General features: G+C 38.8%; 1 protein-coding gene across 4 annotated transcripts in view; it reads left to right on the top strand.

Moving 5' to 3' along the window:
* The window catches only part of NARS2 (asparaginyl-tRNA synthetase 2, mitochondrial), a 138,224-nt gene extending 120,851 nt beyond the window's left edge, over window positions 1–17,373 (top strand). For all 4 annotated transcript variants that reach the window (XM_003805159.5, XM_008968356.4, XM_055094730.2 and 1 more), the window contains 3 exons: window positions 9,565–9,662; window positions 12,227–12,253; window positions 16,527–17,373. In XM_003805159.5, coding sequence (XP_003805207.1) covers window positions 9,565–9,662; window positions 12,227–12,253; window positions 16,527–16,671 — 270 coding nt within the window. In that variant the 3' untranslated portion in view covers window positions 16,672–17,373. The remainder of the gene's footprint in view (window positions 1–9,564; window positions 9,663–12,226; window positions 12,254–16,526) is intronic.
* The last annotated feature ends 1,811 nt before the right edge of the window (window positions 17,374–19,184 follow it).

The raw sequence follows: 19,184 nt of genomic DNA, 5'->3' as shown, positions 1-19,184 counted from the left end.
ACTATTTCTAGACAGCATGCCACTGCAGCTGTGTGACTTAAGCAGAATCAAAACTCATATTAAGTGGAGGAAGATGTGTCAGAGAGCATTCTGGGCCTACAAGATGTACCCAAAGTGGAATTGGTTTTGTTAAGGAATAGAGGAATTAGGGAAAGCTTAGGAAAATGATCTGCAGTCTCCATTGTTACCTGTGTAGGAGAGTAAAAGGTCGGCAGAGCTAAACTCCTTCTGCTTAGTTCAAGCCTCCCAACGATGCATAGAAACACAATAGAGATTTTTAGTTGCAAAAGTGCTCAAATTTGGTCAACTTTAAAGAAGTTTTGCTCTGCAACCAGTGAATTCCTTAGTGATAGATTTAGTTCTGGTTCCTGTTCATTATGTAACTCATTACTCCCGGTAACCACCAGACCTACAGATAAACTATGTGTATCTTCTGGTCCTACCTTCCTTTCTCTTTGAATTATATCTTTTTCCATAAAGTACAGACGATTGTCCATTCAGAAGGACTTTTAAAAATTCAAGTTTATGGCTGATTTTTGGCTGTGGTTAATTGAAGTTCCAAGAAAAAGAGTAATATAGGAAGGCTGAATTATTTGGAGGGTTCCTATGCCATTATTTATCATCTTAGAAATAATCATAGAGCTGGGCATGGTGACTCATGCCTGTCATCCCACCACTTTGGGAGGTAGAAGCAGGAAGATCGCTTGAGCCAAGGAGTTTGAGACCAGTGTGGGCAACAAATTGAGACCCTGTCTCTACAAAAAAAAATAATATTAACCTGGTGTGGTAACCTGTGCCTGTAATCTTAGCTACTCAGAGAGGCTGAGTTAGGAGGATTGCTTGAGCCTGGGAGGTCAAGGCGGCATTGAGCCACACTCATACCACTGCACTCCAGCCTGAGTGGCAGAGTGAGACCCTGTCTCAAAAAAAAAAAAAAAAAAAATCGGCCAGACACGGTGGCTGACGCCTGTAATCCCAGCACTTTAGGAAGCCGAGGCAGGTGGACCACAAGGTCAAGAGATCGAGACCAGCCTGGCCAACATGGTGAAATCCCTTCTCTACTAAAAATATAAAAAATTAGCTGAGCATGGTGGCGAGCTCCTGTAGTCCCAGCTACTCGGGAGGCTGAGGCAGGAAAATCTCTTGAACCTGGGAGGCAGAGGTTGCAGTGAGTGAGATCGCACCACTACACTCCAGCCTGGCAACAGAGTGAGACTCTATCTCAAAAAAATTTAAAAAAAAAAATTGAAAAATTTAAAAAAAGAATCATAGTTGAAACTCATAAATAAGTATGTATTTGGTCATCTAACTAAAAGATACGGATACTTCGTAACAGGAAGTTCAAAAGCTTGCAGCTCATTTCCCAGGGCAAAGGTGACGTGCTCCAGCTTGCTTAAGATGTGCTCTAGAGTCCGGCTATTTGGAGAGCCTGGCATGCAACAGCCAAATGGGCAGAAAATGGGTATTGATGGTTGCTCAATTTCAGAGTCACCTTTGCAGTACTCTAAAAGCACACTGGAATTGGCTGGAAGAGCCATTAGTAGACAATCAATATCTGAGCTTTTGATAGTGACCATGGTCTATATGATTATTTGTGGTACTTTATCTGTATTTTTCTTGTAGCACCTAATGCTTTATGGTTAGCTATGATAAAATCTAATCTCTGCTGTAGCACTTTTTATTTATTCATGAACCTTCCCCACTTTCCCTAATCAAAGTTAATTCCTCCTGTCTTTATTGTCCTTGGCTCTATAAGCCAGTCTCAGCCTCCCATAAACCACATACCTGCCTGCCCATAAAGGCAAGTTGTCATCACCAGCAAATGCCAACTTTCTTGTTTCCAACCTGCCTGCACTCTTAACCGGCTCCCAATAACTTGGGAAACACACAATCAAGTTTTTGTCATTACTTCTCCAAGAAATTTGTGTAATTGCCTGTGTGTTTGTATTATATCTTTATGTACCTTTTATCTCTAGGAGAACCCAGGAGAAAGAGGTAGTTTTTCTAGTAACTAGCCCAGTTGTTATCAGGGGGAGATGCAAGGTAGAAGAATTCTACCTGGAATTTCAATCCTAACTAAAGAGTGTGAAAATTTGAGGGAATTGTTCTAGTGATCTTTAGAGAATGCAGTATTTTTGATATACCAGAAGAAAGTACACTCTGTGTATTCAAAATGTGTCTTTATTTGTAATTGAAGAATACTCTGCTGTATTATAACTTCTCAGAGAGTGTGCAGAATCTTTAGCTAGGTAGGAGGATATAGTTACAAAAGAAAAACAGGAAGTATTAGAATCTGATACGGTGGAAGGGAACCTAAACCTGAAGTAAAAGAGAAAAGAAGAATGTTACATGGAGGAAGAAAAGACAACAAGGGCTGGGCACAGTGGCTCACGCCTTTAATCCCAGCACTTTGGAGGCCCAGGTGGGTAGATCACTTGAGGTCAGGAGTTAGAGGCCTGCCTGCCCAACATGGTGAAACCCCATCTCTACTACAAAAATTAGGTATAAAAATTAGCCAGGCGTGGTGGCATGCATCTGTAATACCAGCTACTCGGAGGCTGAGGCAGGAGAGTCACTTGAACCTGAGAAGCGGAGGTTGCAGTGAGCTGAAATCACAACACTGCATTCCAGCCTGGGCGACAGAGTGAGACTCAGTCTCAGGAAAAAAAAAAAAAAAAAGACAAGCCTTTTGTGGGCTTTTCTTCAGAGGTTCACCTGACCTTGTTGAAAAAGAAATAGTACCATTTGGTCCTGAAATAATTATGAGACATTGTAAAGGAATGCTTTGCTCAAAAGATACAGGTATCTTAAGAGGGGAAGCAACTTTGCACTCTTGTCAAGGAAACATGTAGGAGACTGACCCACTGGAGAGAATGTGAATTTTCAGACCATGTAGGCAATGAAAGAACAAAGATGATATGTGTTCCTCCTGCATACCATAAAATTAGTACCAAGTAAAGATATAGTAGTGGTGTGGGACTGTATCCAGATGTCTTCTAAAATTTTTATCCCGTGAAAATAGCCTATTTTGATAAGTTCTTCCATACTGATTCGTTTATCTCCCAGAGTACAGAGGAAGAAAATAGGAGAACTACTGTTCTTCCTTTAATTCTAATTAACATTGAAGGATTGTTTGGGAGGGTGGAAGTTTAAGAGTCCACGTAGATGAGGAAAAAGCAACATGGAAAACTGTTTTATGTGCACATATAGTTTGTGCTTCTCCCTCAGTGGGAATTATGCTTCCCCGTCCCATTGATGTGACCTGAGTCATATGACTTGCATTGGTCGAGGAATGTGAGAAGTGACATACATACGTTGCTTCTGTACAAATGTTTTTAGTACATAGTCATACATGCTCTTTTTCCCATCTGCCCCAAGACCAACAGTACCCTAGAAAGAGATTATTCTATCAGTTTTAGACCAGGGTGGACATGTGGCCTATGTTTTTAAAAGGCCTTTCATTGTTTTAAACTAGTGATTCTCAACCAGGGATTATTATGTTCCCCTCTTTCTTCACCAAGGAACATTTGTAATGTCTGGAAATGTTTTTGGTTGTTACAACAAGGGGAGTATAACTGGCCTATAGTGGGTAGAGGCTAGTTATGCTTCTCAATATCCCACAGTGCACAGTTGAGGCCTCCACAGCAAAGAAGTATCTAGTTAAAAATGTTATTAATGTTGAGATTGAGAAACCCGGTTGTAAGCTTCTGGGGTTGTTTGTGACTATAGCTTAGCCTAGCCTATCCTGACTAATACAACAACTTTCACCTTAATTTTATACTAAGTGCAGCAATAGTTGTGTATAACCAGTTAGGTACACTGGAAATTAGGAAGGCAAGTTTGGGAGAAATTTTTTTTTTTTTTTTTAACGTAGCTATCCTACCATGGTATAAGATTTTTAAGGTGACTTGGCCAGGCGCGGTGGCTCACGCCTGTAATCCCAGCACTTTGGGAGGCTGAGGCAGGTGGATCACAAGGTCAGGAGATCCGAGACCATCCTGGCTAACATGGTGAAACCCTGTCTCTACTAAAAATACAAAAAAATTAGCCGGGCATGGTGGCAGGTGCCTGTAGTCCCAGCTACTCGGGAGGCTGAGGCAGGAGAATAGCATGAACCGGGGAGGTGGAGTTTGCAGTGAGCCGAGATCGCACCACTGCACTCCAGCCTGGGTGACGGAGCAAGACTCCAACTCAAAAAAAAAAAAAAAAAACCTTTTTAAGGTGACTCAAAAGGTTTAGAAACTTCCAGTTACACAACTATAACTGTGCAATTGCAGATATTCCAGATAAATAAAAGCCAGAGAGAAAAGTCAGTGTGGTTACACAGTGAACTCTCTCCTGAACTCAAATATTAAAGGAAGTTTATAATCAAAGATAAATATGAGTCTTTTATATTCCTTTAAACATAGCATTAAAAGATTAAGATCCAAAATTAACGTGGTTTAGATCTGCATGCAAAGATCCCCAGAAGACTTTTGTTTGTTTTAGTTATCTTAGCAGCAAGATCCAGCAACAAGTACATCTCTCGTTTGATGCTCATGAACTACATAGAGAAAGCAGAACATCTTACCAAGGATTGCCTCATCTTCCTCATCACTGGCAACCAGCCTCATTTGGTCTACCTCCTTCCAGTTATTCCATAGTCTCTGATTCTCCAGCATCTTTTTGAGGCAGTAGACCTTTCTAACCCTGGCTTTAAGCTTTACATGTACTTAAAGTATCAAAAGTGATTACTGCCGGGCACAGTGGTTCACATCTGTAATCCCAGCACTTTGGGAGGATGCGGCGGGTGGATCACGAGGTCAGGAGTTCAAGACCAGCCTGGCCGACATGGTGAAACCCCGTCTCTACTAAAAATACAAAAATTAGCTGGGCACGGTGGCATGTGCCTGTAATCCCAGCTACTCGGGAGGCTGAGGCGGAGGTTGCAGTGAGCCAAGATCGCGCCACTGCACTGCAGCCTGGGCTACAGAGCAAGAGTCCGTCTCAAAAAAAAAAAAAAAAAAGTGATTACTACCCACCCTTGTCCCATGGAATCACTCGTATTTTGAAGCCTTGAAAATGATAGGTTTTGAATATACCTGTCCCTTCTTTTTTGTTTTGTTTCGTCTGGTTCTGACAAGTCACTGTTTCATATATATAATAAGTATATGCAACATTCTAACGTTATGGGGTATAATGTACTGTTTTGATATGTGTATACAATGTGGTATGATTAAATCAAACTAATTAGCAGATCCTTCACCTGACTTATCTATCATTTTTATAGTGAGACATTTGAAATTTACTCTTAGTTATTTTAAAATATATAATATGTATTGTTGACTCTAGTCACCTTGTATGTAATAAATCTCAAAATCTATTCTTCTGCCTGAAATTTTGCACCTTTTGATTAATAACTCATTCCCCTGTCTCCCATTCCTCTGTCTATCTGAAACTTTGTACCCTTTGATCAGCAACTCTTCGTTCCCTTCCTTCCCACTCCAGCCTCTGGTAACCATCATTCTATTATATATTTCTATTCATTCAGCTTATTAGATTCCATATGTAAGTGAAATTATGTGGTATTTGTCTTTCTGTGGTTGGCATATTTCGCTTAGCACATTATCCTCTGGATTCATCCATGTGTCACAAGTGACTGGATTTACCCCCTTCTTAAGGCTGAATAGTATTTTATTGTGTATATATATACACAATATTTGTCCATTCATCTGTTGATGGGCAGGTAGGTTGTTTCTGTATCTTTACTATTGTGAGTAATGCTGCAGTGAACATTAGAGTGCAGATATCACCACCAATATACTGATTTCTATTCTTCTGGATATATATACCCAGAAGTGGGATTGCTGAGGTGTATGTTCTGTTTTTAGGTTTTTGAGGAACTTCCATACCATTTCTCATAATGACGGTACTAATTTACATTCCCATCAACAGTATATAAGAGTTCCTTTTCTCTGTATCCTCTCCAAACTTATTTTTCATCTTTTTTATAACAGCCATTCAAAGCTGGGCCTGATGGTGGCATGTGCCTATAATCCCAGCTACTTAGGAGGCTGAGGCAGGAGATCGCTTGAACCCAGGAGTTCAAGTCCAGCCTGAGCAACACAGCGAGACCCCATCTCTATTTAAAAATATAAATGTAGGAAGAAAAAAAAAAAACACTGTAACAGGTGTGAAATCATAACTCAGTGTGGTTTTATTTTTTATTTTCTTAATAATTAGTGATTTTGAGCATTTTTTCTTGCACCTGTTAGTCATTTGTATGTTTTGGTTTTTTTTTTTGAGAAATGTCTGTTCAGTTCCTTTACCTTTTTTTAATCACGTTATTTTCTTGTTGAGTTGTATGAGTTCCTTATGTATTTTGGGTATTAACCCCTTATAAGATGTATGGTTTGCAAATATTTTCTCCCATTCTTTGAGTTGTCTCTTCACTTTGTTAATTGTTTCCTTTGCTGTGCAGAAACTTTTTAGTTTGATACTGTCTCATTTGTCTGGTTTTGCATTGGTTGTCTGTGCTTTTGGAGTCATCTCCAAAAAAATCATTGCCCAGACTAATGTCATAGAACTTTTTCTCTATATTTATTTCTGGTAGTTTTATGATTTCAGATCTTATATTTAAATCTTTAATCCATTTTGAGTTAATTTTAGAGCTAAACAAGGATGGAATGCTCTGTTTCAAGGATACTGTTTCTCAGGCTTTAAATATTTTCAAGCAGAGGCCAGAGAGCCACTGGTTGACTATTCTTTTCCAAAGTTGATTGCCTATAATTCTAAATTTAACACTCTGGATTGAAGGTAAGAAAAGAACAAAATTTTTACCATGTGTCTCTCAACTCCTATCATATTTTAGCCATATCTAAAAGCAAGACATCAGGAAATAAAGATACCAGACTTCCTCCTTGCTCTGAGGACAGAAGGGATAACTGCAGGGTCCTGATTAGAGCCCAGCCATATTAATTGTATAGCTGTTCTCGCTCACTCTGATTCAGCCTAGTGATGAGGGTCAGAGCTGATGTTTTTCTCTTTAATGATAGTAATGAGGATAAGGTATACAGCATTGGGGGCACAATCTTGAATTATTCTTTATTGTTGATTATTCATAAAGTATATCTCAATCAAAAGTTTCTAAATCAAAACTGGGAAGGGGATGGCTTAATGGCAAAGTGAGGCAAAGTTTTTAAAATGTTTATAATGTAATGTGACATTTAAAGATTAAAATGTGTTTTATGGATTCCTCATTTTTCATTTGTTACATGAAATCTTAGTTTTTTACCTTCAGGTTCTTGGGCTTAAAAATGTCTACCTGCCCAAAAGACAGGAAAGTCACAAAATAATACAGATAGCAAATAAATTTTTTTTTTTTTTTTTTGAGACAATGTCTTGCCTGTCGCCTAGACTAGAGTACAGGTGGTATGATCATGGCTCACTGTAACTTCGAACTCCTGGGCTCAAGTGATATTCCTGCCTCAGCTTGACAAGGAGCTGGGACCACAGGCATGCACCACCACACCCAGCTGCAAATAAACATTTTAAAATTATTTTGTAGGGACGGAGTCTTGCTGTGTTGCCCAGGCTGGTCTCAAATTCCTGGCCTCAAGCAGTCTTCCCACCTCAGCTTCCCAAGTAGCCAAGACTACAAGCACATGCCACTGTGCCCAGCCACAAATAAACATTTAAAAATTTTTTTTTAATTATTTTTTGGGAGACAGACAAAATCTCGCTTTGTCGTCCAGGCTGGAGTACAGTGGCATGATCTTGGCTCACTGCAACCTCTGCCTCATAAGTTCAAGCAATTCTTCGTGCCTCAGCCTCCAGAACAGCTGGGACTACAGGCATGCGCCACTGCACTTGGCTAATTTTTGTATTTTTGGCAGAGAGGGGGTTTCACTAGGTTAACCGGCCAGGCTGGTCTCGAACTTCTGACCTCAGGTGATCCGCCCACCTCGGCCTCCCAAAGTGTTAGGATTACAGGTGTGAGCCACCGCACCCGGCCTGAAAAATTAAATATTACTAATTTAATAATTGAAGAAATGTAATTAATTTAGTAATACTAATTAGTAATTGAAGAAATACAAATTAAAATATTAAGCTATCATTTTCCCTTACTAAGAGTTTTTTGATGTTTTCTATTATAAAACTATAATACCTGTTTAGTATAGAAAATAAGAAAATAAAAGAGGAAAACAATTTTAAAATACTTGTAATCTCATCACAGTAGCAACACAACATCTCATTATGTAGATGATAGTCTTTCTTCTATCCATGTCTAAAACTTATCTAATAGTCTATTGATGTACATTTGAACTTTTTGTCATAAGTAATGCTGTAATAAACATCTTGCATGTTAATCTTTTTTTGCATCTCTAATTTTCTTAGGATAGGTTCCTTGAACTGCTTGCTGAGTCAAAACATATTGCATTTTTCAGGCGTTTGGTTATCTGTTGCCAAATTGCTGACCAGAAAAGTTGTATCAGTTATATGAGCTTATTGGCTTATCCATTCTATAATCTGTATTCTTTATTTTATTTTCCTATATTTTTTCTTTCAGACTTAGTCTTGCAGATATATTATTTTCTTATCACCCTTTTTTTTTTTTTTTTTTTTTTTTTTGAGACACAGTCTTGCTCTGTCACCCAGGCTAGAATGCAGTGGTGCAATATTGGCTCGCTGTGACCTCCACCTCCTGGGTTTAAGCAATTCTCCTGCCTCGGCCTCCCAAGTAGCTGGGATTACAGGCATGCACCACCAAGCCCAGTTAATTTTTTGTATTTTAGTAGAGACGGGGGTTGTACCATGTTGCCCCCAAGGTGGTCTTGAACTCCTGAGCTCAGGCAGTCTGCCCACCTCAGCCTCCCAAAGTGCTAGGATTACAGGTGTGAGCTACTGTGCCCAGCCATCATCTCCATTTTGTTAACTCCAGAATGGTATCTTGTTTTTTTAATTTTATACTTCTTTGATTAATAATCAGAATTTATTTTATATGTCCTAATAACAATACTACAAATGAAACTCTTCATTGCCACATTATAAGAAAAAACAGACAAAAATACACACACCTTAAATGTTCAACTAAAAAGGAAAGCAGTTAATTATAATTCTAATCAATAAACTATTAAACATTAAAGCTATTAAAACATAATGTGAAGTATTTTTACTAATATAGGAAAAATATTAGTTTGTAATATTAGGTAAGACAAGTGGTAAGTTTTTATCTGTAATTATACTTTATAAATGTATAAGGGAAAAAATTTGAAAGGAAGTCCACAAAAATGTAATTTTCTGGTGCTGATAGGTGATTTTTAATGTTTCATAATTTTAACACTATCCACATTTTTATAATTAACATTTCTATCACATTTATGAAGAAAATACATTTGTGTTCAGTATACTACACAAATGGTGCAAGAGAGAGGAAATTGTCCACTTATAATTTGTATGTAGTCAGTAAGATTCTGGTAGGTAGTTAATTAGCCATTGCCAAAATGTTAAAGGTTTACTTGCTTCAGAAACTGACTGTTGGAATCACCTGAAAATATAATGCTAATAATTTTTTTTTTTCCTTAGGTTGCTGCTGTTGATCTTCTGGTTCCTGGAGTTGGGGAACTCTTTGGAGGAGGCCTCAGAGAAGAACGATACCATTTCTTAGAGGAGCGCTTAGCCAGGTACTGGTCAGACCTAAAAGAAACACAATTGAGAAATTGAGCATAAGGCACTCAAAGGTGGTCATTGCATAGTAACAGAGTGAAGACCCTGGGCCTCGGCGCCTGACAGAACTGGATCTCAGATTCTCTATGTCCTTGAGCAAGTTGTTAGTTTATCTCTGAGCTTCCCGTTCTTCAGGAATGGAACTCTTACATGAAAAACCCACAGTGATATTTGCCCATTTTTACAAACCTTTCCCTATGGAAAGTAGCTTTTTAAAAAGTTAAAATGAGAAGAGAGAGTTCCCCCTTAAAGCTTGTCCTACATTTTTTTTTAATTTTTTTTTTTTTTTTTTTTTTGAGACGGAGTCTTGCTGTGTTGCCCAGGCTGGAGTGCAGTGGCGCGATCTTGGCTCACTGCAAGCTCTGCCTCCCGGGGTTCACGCCATTCTCCTGCCTCAGCCTCCCAAGTAGCTGGGACTACAGGCACCCGCTACCACGCCCGGCTAATTTTTTGTATTTTTTAGTAGAGACGGGGTTTCACCGTGTTAGCCGGGATGGTCTTGATCTCCTTACCTCGTGATCTGCCCGCCTCGGCCTCCCAGAGTGCTGGGATTACAGGCGTGAGCCATCGCACCTGGCCAGCTTGTCCTACATTTTTATCTTATCTGTGTTCTTTATTTACTCTCAATTATGATTGGCAGACTTCTATAAGGACATAAAGACAAACTCTGAGCCAGGGAAAGGATGAAGTTGGGGAAAGAAAACTAATCAGATAGCATTTAGAATAAGCACATTTTACTCCTCAGATTCTCTTCTATGTAAGGGTCTTGATTTAGCTATTTGAATAATTTTATTCTAACTTGCTGTTTGAGAACTGGGAAACAAATCTGTAAACACATAGAGAATGTTTTGGAGATGGGAAGTAAGGAATCATGTTTCTAATTGAACCGCCACTCCTACATATACATTTATATGCCATAATGACTTCCTAAACTAACCATACCTGTTTTCCATGATTCCTTCTTTAGTAAAAGTACTGCCAGACTTAAAAAAAAAAAAAAAAAAAAAAAAAAAAAAAGACTTTACCATGTCTGTATGCTTCATTCTCTCCAGATAGTACTGGGTTTCATAGTAATCTGGAAAAGCCATAATTGTTTAAAAATATTCTGTTAGCCATTTGTGAGGCCTTCTTTTCCTAATGGGGAAATGCTTTAAAAGTTGATGCTTTTTCAAGGTCTCAACCTATATGTAAATCTCTTGAGTAACTTAGTTTTGTTATCCCACTCATCTGAACTGCTCTACTGGGTTAGGATCCAAAAGAAAGGGGATGGATAAATAGGTTTGAGGAAGACTGTATTCGTTAGACGACTAACTCCTTACTACTATTACAGCGTTAAAAAAGTCCTGAGAAAGTTGTGGAATTGAAGGTCAGACTCTAGTTGGAAAAAATCTGAGTATTCTCTATGTTTTTTAAAAAGCACAATAAAAATCACACATGGCAAGAAACCTCATCTGTTGAAAGATTAATTGGTCTGTTTTCTTTGCTTGCTTCCTTCCTCCAGGAAACCTTTCCTCATAACATTAAATGTTTACCTAATACCAGATAATAGCCACATCTGTCTTTCGTAATGAAGTGAATATATATGATTCCCTATTTCAGGGATCTGTCTATGGCTGCTCTTCATGTTTTCTGTATTTTTGTATATTTGAATTTTTCATATTCCTGGTCACATTAGATGCACTATGGTCCAAAACACATTTTTTAAAGGGCTGAGTTGAATTTCAATTACCACTAAGAATTTAAAATTTTATTAATAGTTCTCAAACAAGAATCAATGTGCAACCATATTATGAAGGCAGCCTCAGAATCTATATTATTGTTTTAATGTTGAAGAATGAAAGTTTTATCTCTGTGTCCGTTGTCTGTGTGTGCCTCCCAACAACCTTAACTAGTAATAATAGTGCTTTTCTTTTCTTTTCTTTTTTTTTTGAGATGGAGTCTCACTCTGTTGTCCAGACTGGCGTGCAGTGGCATGATCTTGGTTCACTGCAACTTCTGCCTCCTAGGTTCAAGCAATCCTTCTACCTCAGCTTCCCGAGTAGCTGGGACTACAGGCACACACCACCACACCCAGCTAATTTTTGTATTTTTAGTAGAGATGGGGTTTCACCATGTTGGCCAGGCTTGTCTGGAATCCTGATCTCAAGTGATCCGCCCACCTTGGCCTCCCAAAGTGCTGGGATTACAGGCAGGAGCCGCTGCACCCTGCCTAATAATAGTGCTTTTCTTATGTCACAGGATAATAAACTCATCTCAGGTGAATCCCTTCCTTTGGACTCTGGATCATATTTTCTTTCTATAACATTTATTGTGTAAACCATTTATTTGATAACACCTTGTGCTATTGGTTAAGTTACTGTATGGTTTCAGCTCCTCAACTATATTGAGTATTACTTGAGAGCAGAGGCTTTGTCGTCTACTTCTTTATAAAGAGTTCTTTGCACACACCCAGAATAAATGTCTAGTGGTTAATATTTATCTTATTGCCGTTCCCTGAAAGAATTTTATTTTCCTTTAACAGATCGGGACTTACAGAAGTCTACCAATGGTAAGAATGTGGCCCCTAATAATTCTTACTCTAGCTGCTTGTCTGACTGTTGCCTAGAAGCATTTTTACTTGTATCCCCAAGACCCCATGAAAGAGTGTTAAAAACAATGAACTTAACTGTTCTTAGGTCAGGGAAGGGGTTGGGGGCTCAGAAGATTACTTACTTCCTTTGGGTTCTTGAAAAATAGTAATAATAGCTCTCATTTACTTACTGCTTATTGTGTGCCAGATAATTATGTTAAAAATTTTATGTATATTGGCTGGGCGCAGTGGCTCACGCCTGTAATCCCAGCACTTTGGGAGGCCAAGGCAGGTGGATCACCTGAGGTCAGGAGTTGGAGACCAGCCTGGCCAGCATGGTGAAACCCCATCTCTACTAAAAATAAAAAAATTAGCCGGGCATGGTGGCAGGCACCTGTAATCCCACCTACTTGGGAGGCTGAGGCAGGAGAATCGCTTGAACCTGGGAGGCAGAGGTTGCAGTGAGCTGAGATCACGCCATTGCACTCCAGCTTGGGGGACAAGAGCGAGACTTTGTCTCAAAAAAAAAAAAAATTATATTATGTCATGTAATCATCCTACCACCCTGTGAATTAGGTACTATTATCCTGACCCTTCTTATTACTCCCTAGGCATGAGGCCCAGAGATGTTAACTAACTTAGCCAAGGTCACACAGTTTGAGGGATAGAGATGGGGCTTGATCTCTCTGAATCAAAATCCTTGGCTCGGCCGGGCGTGGTGGCTCACGCCTGTAATCCCAGCACTTTGGGAGGCCTGGGTGGGTGGATCACTTGAGGTCAGGAGTTCCAGACGAGCCTGGCCAACATGGTGAAACCCTGTCTCTACTAAAAATACAAATACTAGCTGGGCATGGTGGCGTGTGCCTGTAATCCTAGCTATTTGGGAGGCTGGGGCAGGAGAATTGCTTGAACCTGGGAGGCGGAGGTTACAATGAGCCAAGATCGTGCCACTGCGCTCCAGCCTGGTGACAGAGCGAGACTCCATCTCAAAAAATAAATTAATTAATTTTAAAAAATCCTTTGCTCTTAAGCATTATGCTGCAATTTCTTTATGTGTGAAATTAGGGGCTTGAGCTAAGTGATCCCTAATGCCTCCACGAACTATAGAAATCCAAGCTGCTTAGGGAGGACCACGTGTCTGTACTTATACATTCACTTCCTCAAAGTTGTTTTGGTTTTCCTTATGCAGACTTTTTCTTCAAGTACTTTTCAATATATATACATTTTTTATTTATATTTCTGTATTAGCACTCCTTCAGGATCTTGGTATAATAATACCAACAATATTATTAATCCTTTTGCTGTGCTCAGGAAGAGGAAGGGGCAAGTTACCTACACCCTCGCCTTTTGGTATGGAAGGAGATAGGTTTCAGAGATGCAAAAAAATCTAAAATTGGCTTCAGGTGATGGCCTTTGAATGCCTTATATTAACCAGTAATGACCTTAGGCATATTTAATCTCTCCAAGTCTTGTTTTTTTGGCTATAAAATGGAATGATACTATCTCCTTCACGGAGTTATTGTGTGGATGAAATGAAACAATACAGGTTAAGTATCTACATAGAGTGGAAGCTTAGTAAATGCTAGTTTCCTACCCCCTTTCTTTTCTTTGTTCTGAGTCTTGCTATTAGGTAGATAAGCCTGATGATTGAGCAAGCTTATGTATTTTATAGTTTGTAAAAACTAGCCTTAAAAAAAGCTAAACCACTACCCTTAAAAAAAAGCTAAAGCCACCGTGGGTGCGGTGGCTCACGGCTGTAATCCCAGCACTTTGGGAGGCCAAGGCAGGTGGATCACTTGAGGTTAGGAGTTCGAGACCAGCCTGACCAACATGGTAAAACCCCATCTCTACCAAAAATAACAAACATTAGCCCAGCGTGGTGACAGGTGCCTGTATTCCCAGCTACTCCGGAGGCTGAGGCAGGAGAATCGCTTGAACCTGGGAGATGGAGGTTTCAGTGAGCCAAGATCACGCCATTGCATTCCAGCCTGGGCAGCAAGAGCAAAAGTCCATCTCAAAAAAAAAAAAGCTAAATACAGACTGCACCCCAGCCTGGGCAATAGAGTGAGACTCCATCTCAAAAAAAAAAAAAATTGGTTAAATAAGTTTAGGCCTTGAAAGTCTTTATTAATCATTCTTTTCCCAACTAAAGTTTTCAAATCCTTAAGATCTCCTTGAATTTGCTTCCTTCTATATTAGTATATTAAAGGTAAAAGAGACCTTAGACATCTTCATATCTGTGATGTCTGCTAGTGTTCCACCATACGGTGAGAAGCCACCCCAGATGGCTAAGAATTTACTCACTTCCTATTTCTGTACCCCATATGCAAATTAAATCTGTAACTAGTTCCACAAATTTCGTAGCATCTCTTCCATAATCTCGCTACCCTGGAACCAATTTAACAACAATCAAACAAATACATATACATTAGAAAATTTTTTTCTTAGAAATGGATTTTTTCATCTATCGAAGCAAAGGCAAGAAAAATGCTACAGACTGAACCCCTCTGCTGACAGTTTGCAGATATTCATGCCAGTGTTTCAATATCAATGTATGAGAAATTTAGACCCATCTAAAACTATTGCTGGACTTTGTAGCAGCCAGGTCAGGTCCTGTAGGCATCTGTGACAGGTAGTTTGGTGTGCTGTTCATTTCATCACTGAGTCAAAGTGTACTCTTTCCCCCTGCCTCATAAACTTTAAAGTTAATTTAGCAACTAAACATTTCAGTTATTCAAGACTGAATAACTGAATGTGCCTCCCATTATTTCTTATAGTTTTTACTAATCTGAAGTTTTATACTACATATCCCTGTAATGTTGATCCCTTACCTGATTACAACTCATCTGTTTGGAGTTAATCTTTTCCTTTAAAAAGATAAGTACTTAGACTTAACTCCTTACAATACCAGTATATGTAGCCATTATTATTAATGGTGGGGAAATAGGTTGATGGACAGTCTTTATGATTGAGGAACCAAGTGGCTACAAGTTATGTTGCTTACGTCTTATTATAGAACTGATTTTACAAATCATTCAAGAAAATATAAACTTGCTTGGTTTTTGTCTTTTTTCTTTTTTTTTTTTTTGATACAGAATCTCACTCTGTCACCCAGGCTGGAGTGCAGTGGCTCCATCTCTGCTCACTGCAACCTCCACTTCCCAGGTTCAAGTGACTCTCCTGCCTCAGCCTCCTGAGTAGCTGGGATTACAGACGGGCGCCACTACGCCTGGCTAATTTTCCTATTTTTAGTAGAGACGGGGTATCACCACTTTGGCAGTGCTGGCCTTGAACTCTTGAGCTAGTGATCCGCCCACCTCGGCCTCCCAAAGTGCTGGAATTACAGGCATGAGCCACCACACCCGGCCGATAAACTTGTTTTAATCAATATTATATAACTCAAGAATTTCCCCACAAAATGACATAATAAAATATTTATAGTTGCCCTTTTCCTCTTTTCTTCCTAAAACTTTTTCCAGTGCTGGTGTGTTAGAATCTGAGTTTCAGTCATGGCTGTGCCATTGTCTTGCCTTGTGGTCTTTAGTGGGAAAAGAATGTGCGTGGATGGGTTTCAGAGGCTGTCTAGCATGTCAGCTAAATGACTCTGGGCATCTTCACTAGGCCTAAGGCAGAGAATTAAAGGTTTCTCCTCACTCCAGCATTCAAGCATATATTTTTGTGCCTTCAAACAAAACTTCATGTAATTAACACCTACTCTAGAGCATTCCCTGGTGATAAAAAGTTGAATGAAGCACAGTTCCTGCCCTGTTGTAGCTTATAATCTAATCTATAGGATATCTTTTCATAATGTAACAGGCAAAACTCTGCACTCTCCTCTGTGTATTGAACAATATGATTTTGGGAAGGAAAAGAAAACATTGTGATTAACCTACCAAGAAATAAAAGAGGCGTATATTTTCAAGAAAATTAGTAAATCTATAGAAAATTTGCTGTAGCCTCCTGAGGCAAGTTTTCTGTCATAAATGCATAAATATAATAGCTTAAAAAGGAAAAAGGACCAAAGCCCATGACTGTATGACAGGATCCACTGCTGTTTCTCTGGGTAACCTTGGATAGATTATTCAGCTTCTTCCTTTCCATTGTCTGTCTGTGGAGGGGAAAGACTGGTCTATCACAGTGAGGTAAACAATAACAAATGATTGCAAAATACGTTTGAAACATTAAATTCTAATCATAACATCGGGTCTTATACAATATATATAGATGATGATTTTCTGTTTTTGAAAAACAGGTATCTGGACCTTCGTCGATTTGGATCTGTGCCACATGGAGGTTTTGGGATGGGATTTGAACGCTACCTGCAGTGCGTCTTGGGTGTTGACAATATCAAAGATGTTATCCCTTTCCCAAGGTTTCCTCATTCCTGCCTTTTATAGCTGGAAGGTTGGTTAAGGAAAAGCACCCCCCATGGCAGAGACACTGCACATGATTGTGCATACAGCAGAATGCATGTTTGGATTTTAGAAATGCAGATTTCAATATGTAATTGTTGTGCCATAAGATATCATAGAAAAAATATAAGTGGTTGTGATTTTCTTAGAAAGTTGAGGGTATTTCACGTAAGGATGAGCTCCCCCAAGAAGAGGTACTTATAGCAAGGGGACTCTCAAATCCATTACCTCAATTAAGAAATGAAGAAATTGAATTAGTCTCAAAGTTTCTTTTAAACTCTAAAACAGAATGAGATAATGTATTTTACGTTGTCTATAATCATTAAATCACTCCCTGTGTAATTTTTGAGAACCATCTAGTAGCTCGAAATAAAATAATGTTGCATCTTTTCTCCTTTGCCATATACTTTGTGATAAATCCTTATCTCATTTTCAGTACTTCATTAAACATTGCAGAAAAAAATATTCCTTAAGGTCTTAATTGATTTAAAGAAATAGCTATTCTGAGTTGAAATCTCCTTTCATTGAACTGGATGAAAAAATCATGTTTAATAACTGTTGCTTTTCAATTTTCAAAGCTGTTGAGATATTACATTAAGTATTTCAACTCTTTAATCACTGTTGTTATAATTTGTTTATATTTGATGTTTATAATTTGTCTAATAAAATAGATTTTTTTAATAGACACCTATGGAAAAAAAGTTATATATTTTTTAATTTCATTTGGTCCTTTCCCAGTAAAATTTGGAAGAAAGGTATTTTCAATCCAAGATGAGGATGGGAGTTTGGCTGAGCCTAAAGGATGGGTAATTCTAGAGTTAAAAAGTAGTGTGGTCAGCTGGGCATGGTGGCTCACGCCTGTAATTCCAGCACTTTGGGAGGGTGAGGCGGGCGGATCACTTGAGGTCAGTAGTTCCAGACCAGTCTGGACAACATGGTGAAACCCCCATCTCTACTAAAAATACAAAAATTAGCCAGGCGTGGTGGCAGGCGCCTGTAATCCCAGCTACTTGGGAGGCTGAGGCAGGAGAATCACTTGAACCCGCGAGCTGAGGTTACGGTAAGCAAAGAACGTGCCACTGCCCTCCAGCCTGGGAGACAGAGGGAGACTCCATCTCAGAAAAAAAAAAAAGTACTGTGGTCTATGAGAGTGAGAAGAGCATTGATTGGGGAGTTTAGAACCTGACAATTCTAGCACTTTAGACAAGCTGCTTACTGTGTAGGAGCTCAACATCATTTTCTTCAGAGTTGATAAAATAATTACGTGTGTTTGTGCGCGTGCGTGTGCACACACACACATGCATATGTTTAAAACTGAAATGCTACAAAAACTTTTTTAAAACTCTTGTTTTAGTCTTTGTCTTCATTGAGTTACATGTATAAGGACCTATATAGCAAATTGTATTCTCAGTAGAATACGCATGTATCAAGTAATTGTAAATGGGCATGCATGCCTGAATAATCAGTTTTCTAAGTCTCATTAGATGGGTTCTCCTAGATTATTTCCTAATGAAATTTGTATGTATACTTTATTTTAACCTAATTCAAAATCAAACAGCTGAAAAGAAACAAATTCCAGAGCCTTAAGAGTTGGAAGACACCTGAGAGTTTGTCAAAGTTGACCTTCTGCCTAATGCAGAGAGATTCCATTTACCTGGGCACTTGGTTTTCCAGCCTCTTTTTGACAAAGAAATCAGTGTCCTACAAAATTGCTCATTCCATTTCTGAATCTAATTGGTAGCTTTTGCTGAGCTAAAATCTCAGGAAAATCTACTTCCCTGGAACTTTAATCCCTTGGGCTTAGATATCAAGTTTAGGACAGGCTAAAAGGGATAATTAGGGCTTCCATAAGGCTTGCCTCAACCATAATTAGAGAGAGAAATTCATTTGTTTATTCAACAAATATCTGAGCTTCTTTTATATGCCGAGACTATGTGGTAGGTGCTATATAAACAGTTGTGGATCAAACAGAAATGACCCTGCCTTCATGGAATTATTAATATATTTGAGAAGATATATAATAATTAAATAACTGTGTTATTTCAAGATATAGTATGTGCTGTAAAGTTATATGAAGAACAGGAAAGCATAGATAAGCTTGCTAGAAAAGGCATGTCTGAAAAAGTGACATTTAACCATAGACCTAGAAGATAAAATGCAGAAAACATTTAAAAAATATTTGCAGCATCAGCCTGTATTGATTTGGCATTCAGGTCTTACTAGATACCATATTAATTTTGTGGAATGAGGGACATTTATAGACCCAGAACCTGGAGGCACTATAATTTCCAAGGCTATCAGGAATTATGCCTCCCATGATTTTTGAGGGACCTGATAGCATTGTAATGTTAACATGACAGAGGTTAACAAAATAATAGTGATGGAAAGATTGCTGAGTTAGAGAAACCCCAGGTTCTGGACCCAGCATTACCATAAATTTAGTTGTAGAGCATTAGGCAAGTAAAATAATCTTTGTGACCTCCAGTTTTTTCATCTAT

The sequence above is a fragment of the Pan paniscus genome, chromosome 9, assembly GCF_029289425.2.
Source record: "Pan paniscus chromosome 9, NHGRI_mPanPan1-v2.0_pri, whole genome shotgun sequence".
NCBI lineage: Eukaryota > Metazoa > Chordata > Mammalia > Primates > Hominidae > Pan > Pan paniscus.
This window is presented reverse-complemented; position numbering and strand designations above follow the sequence as displayed.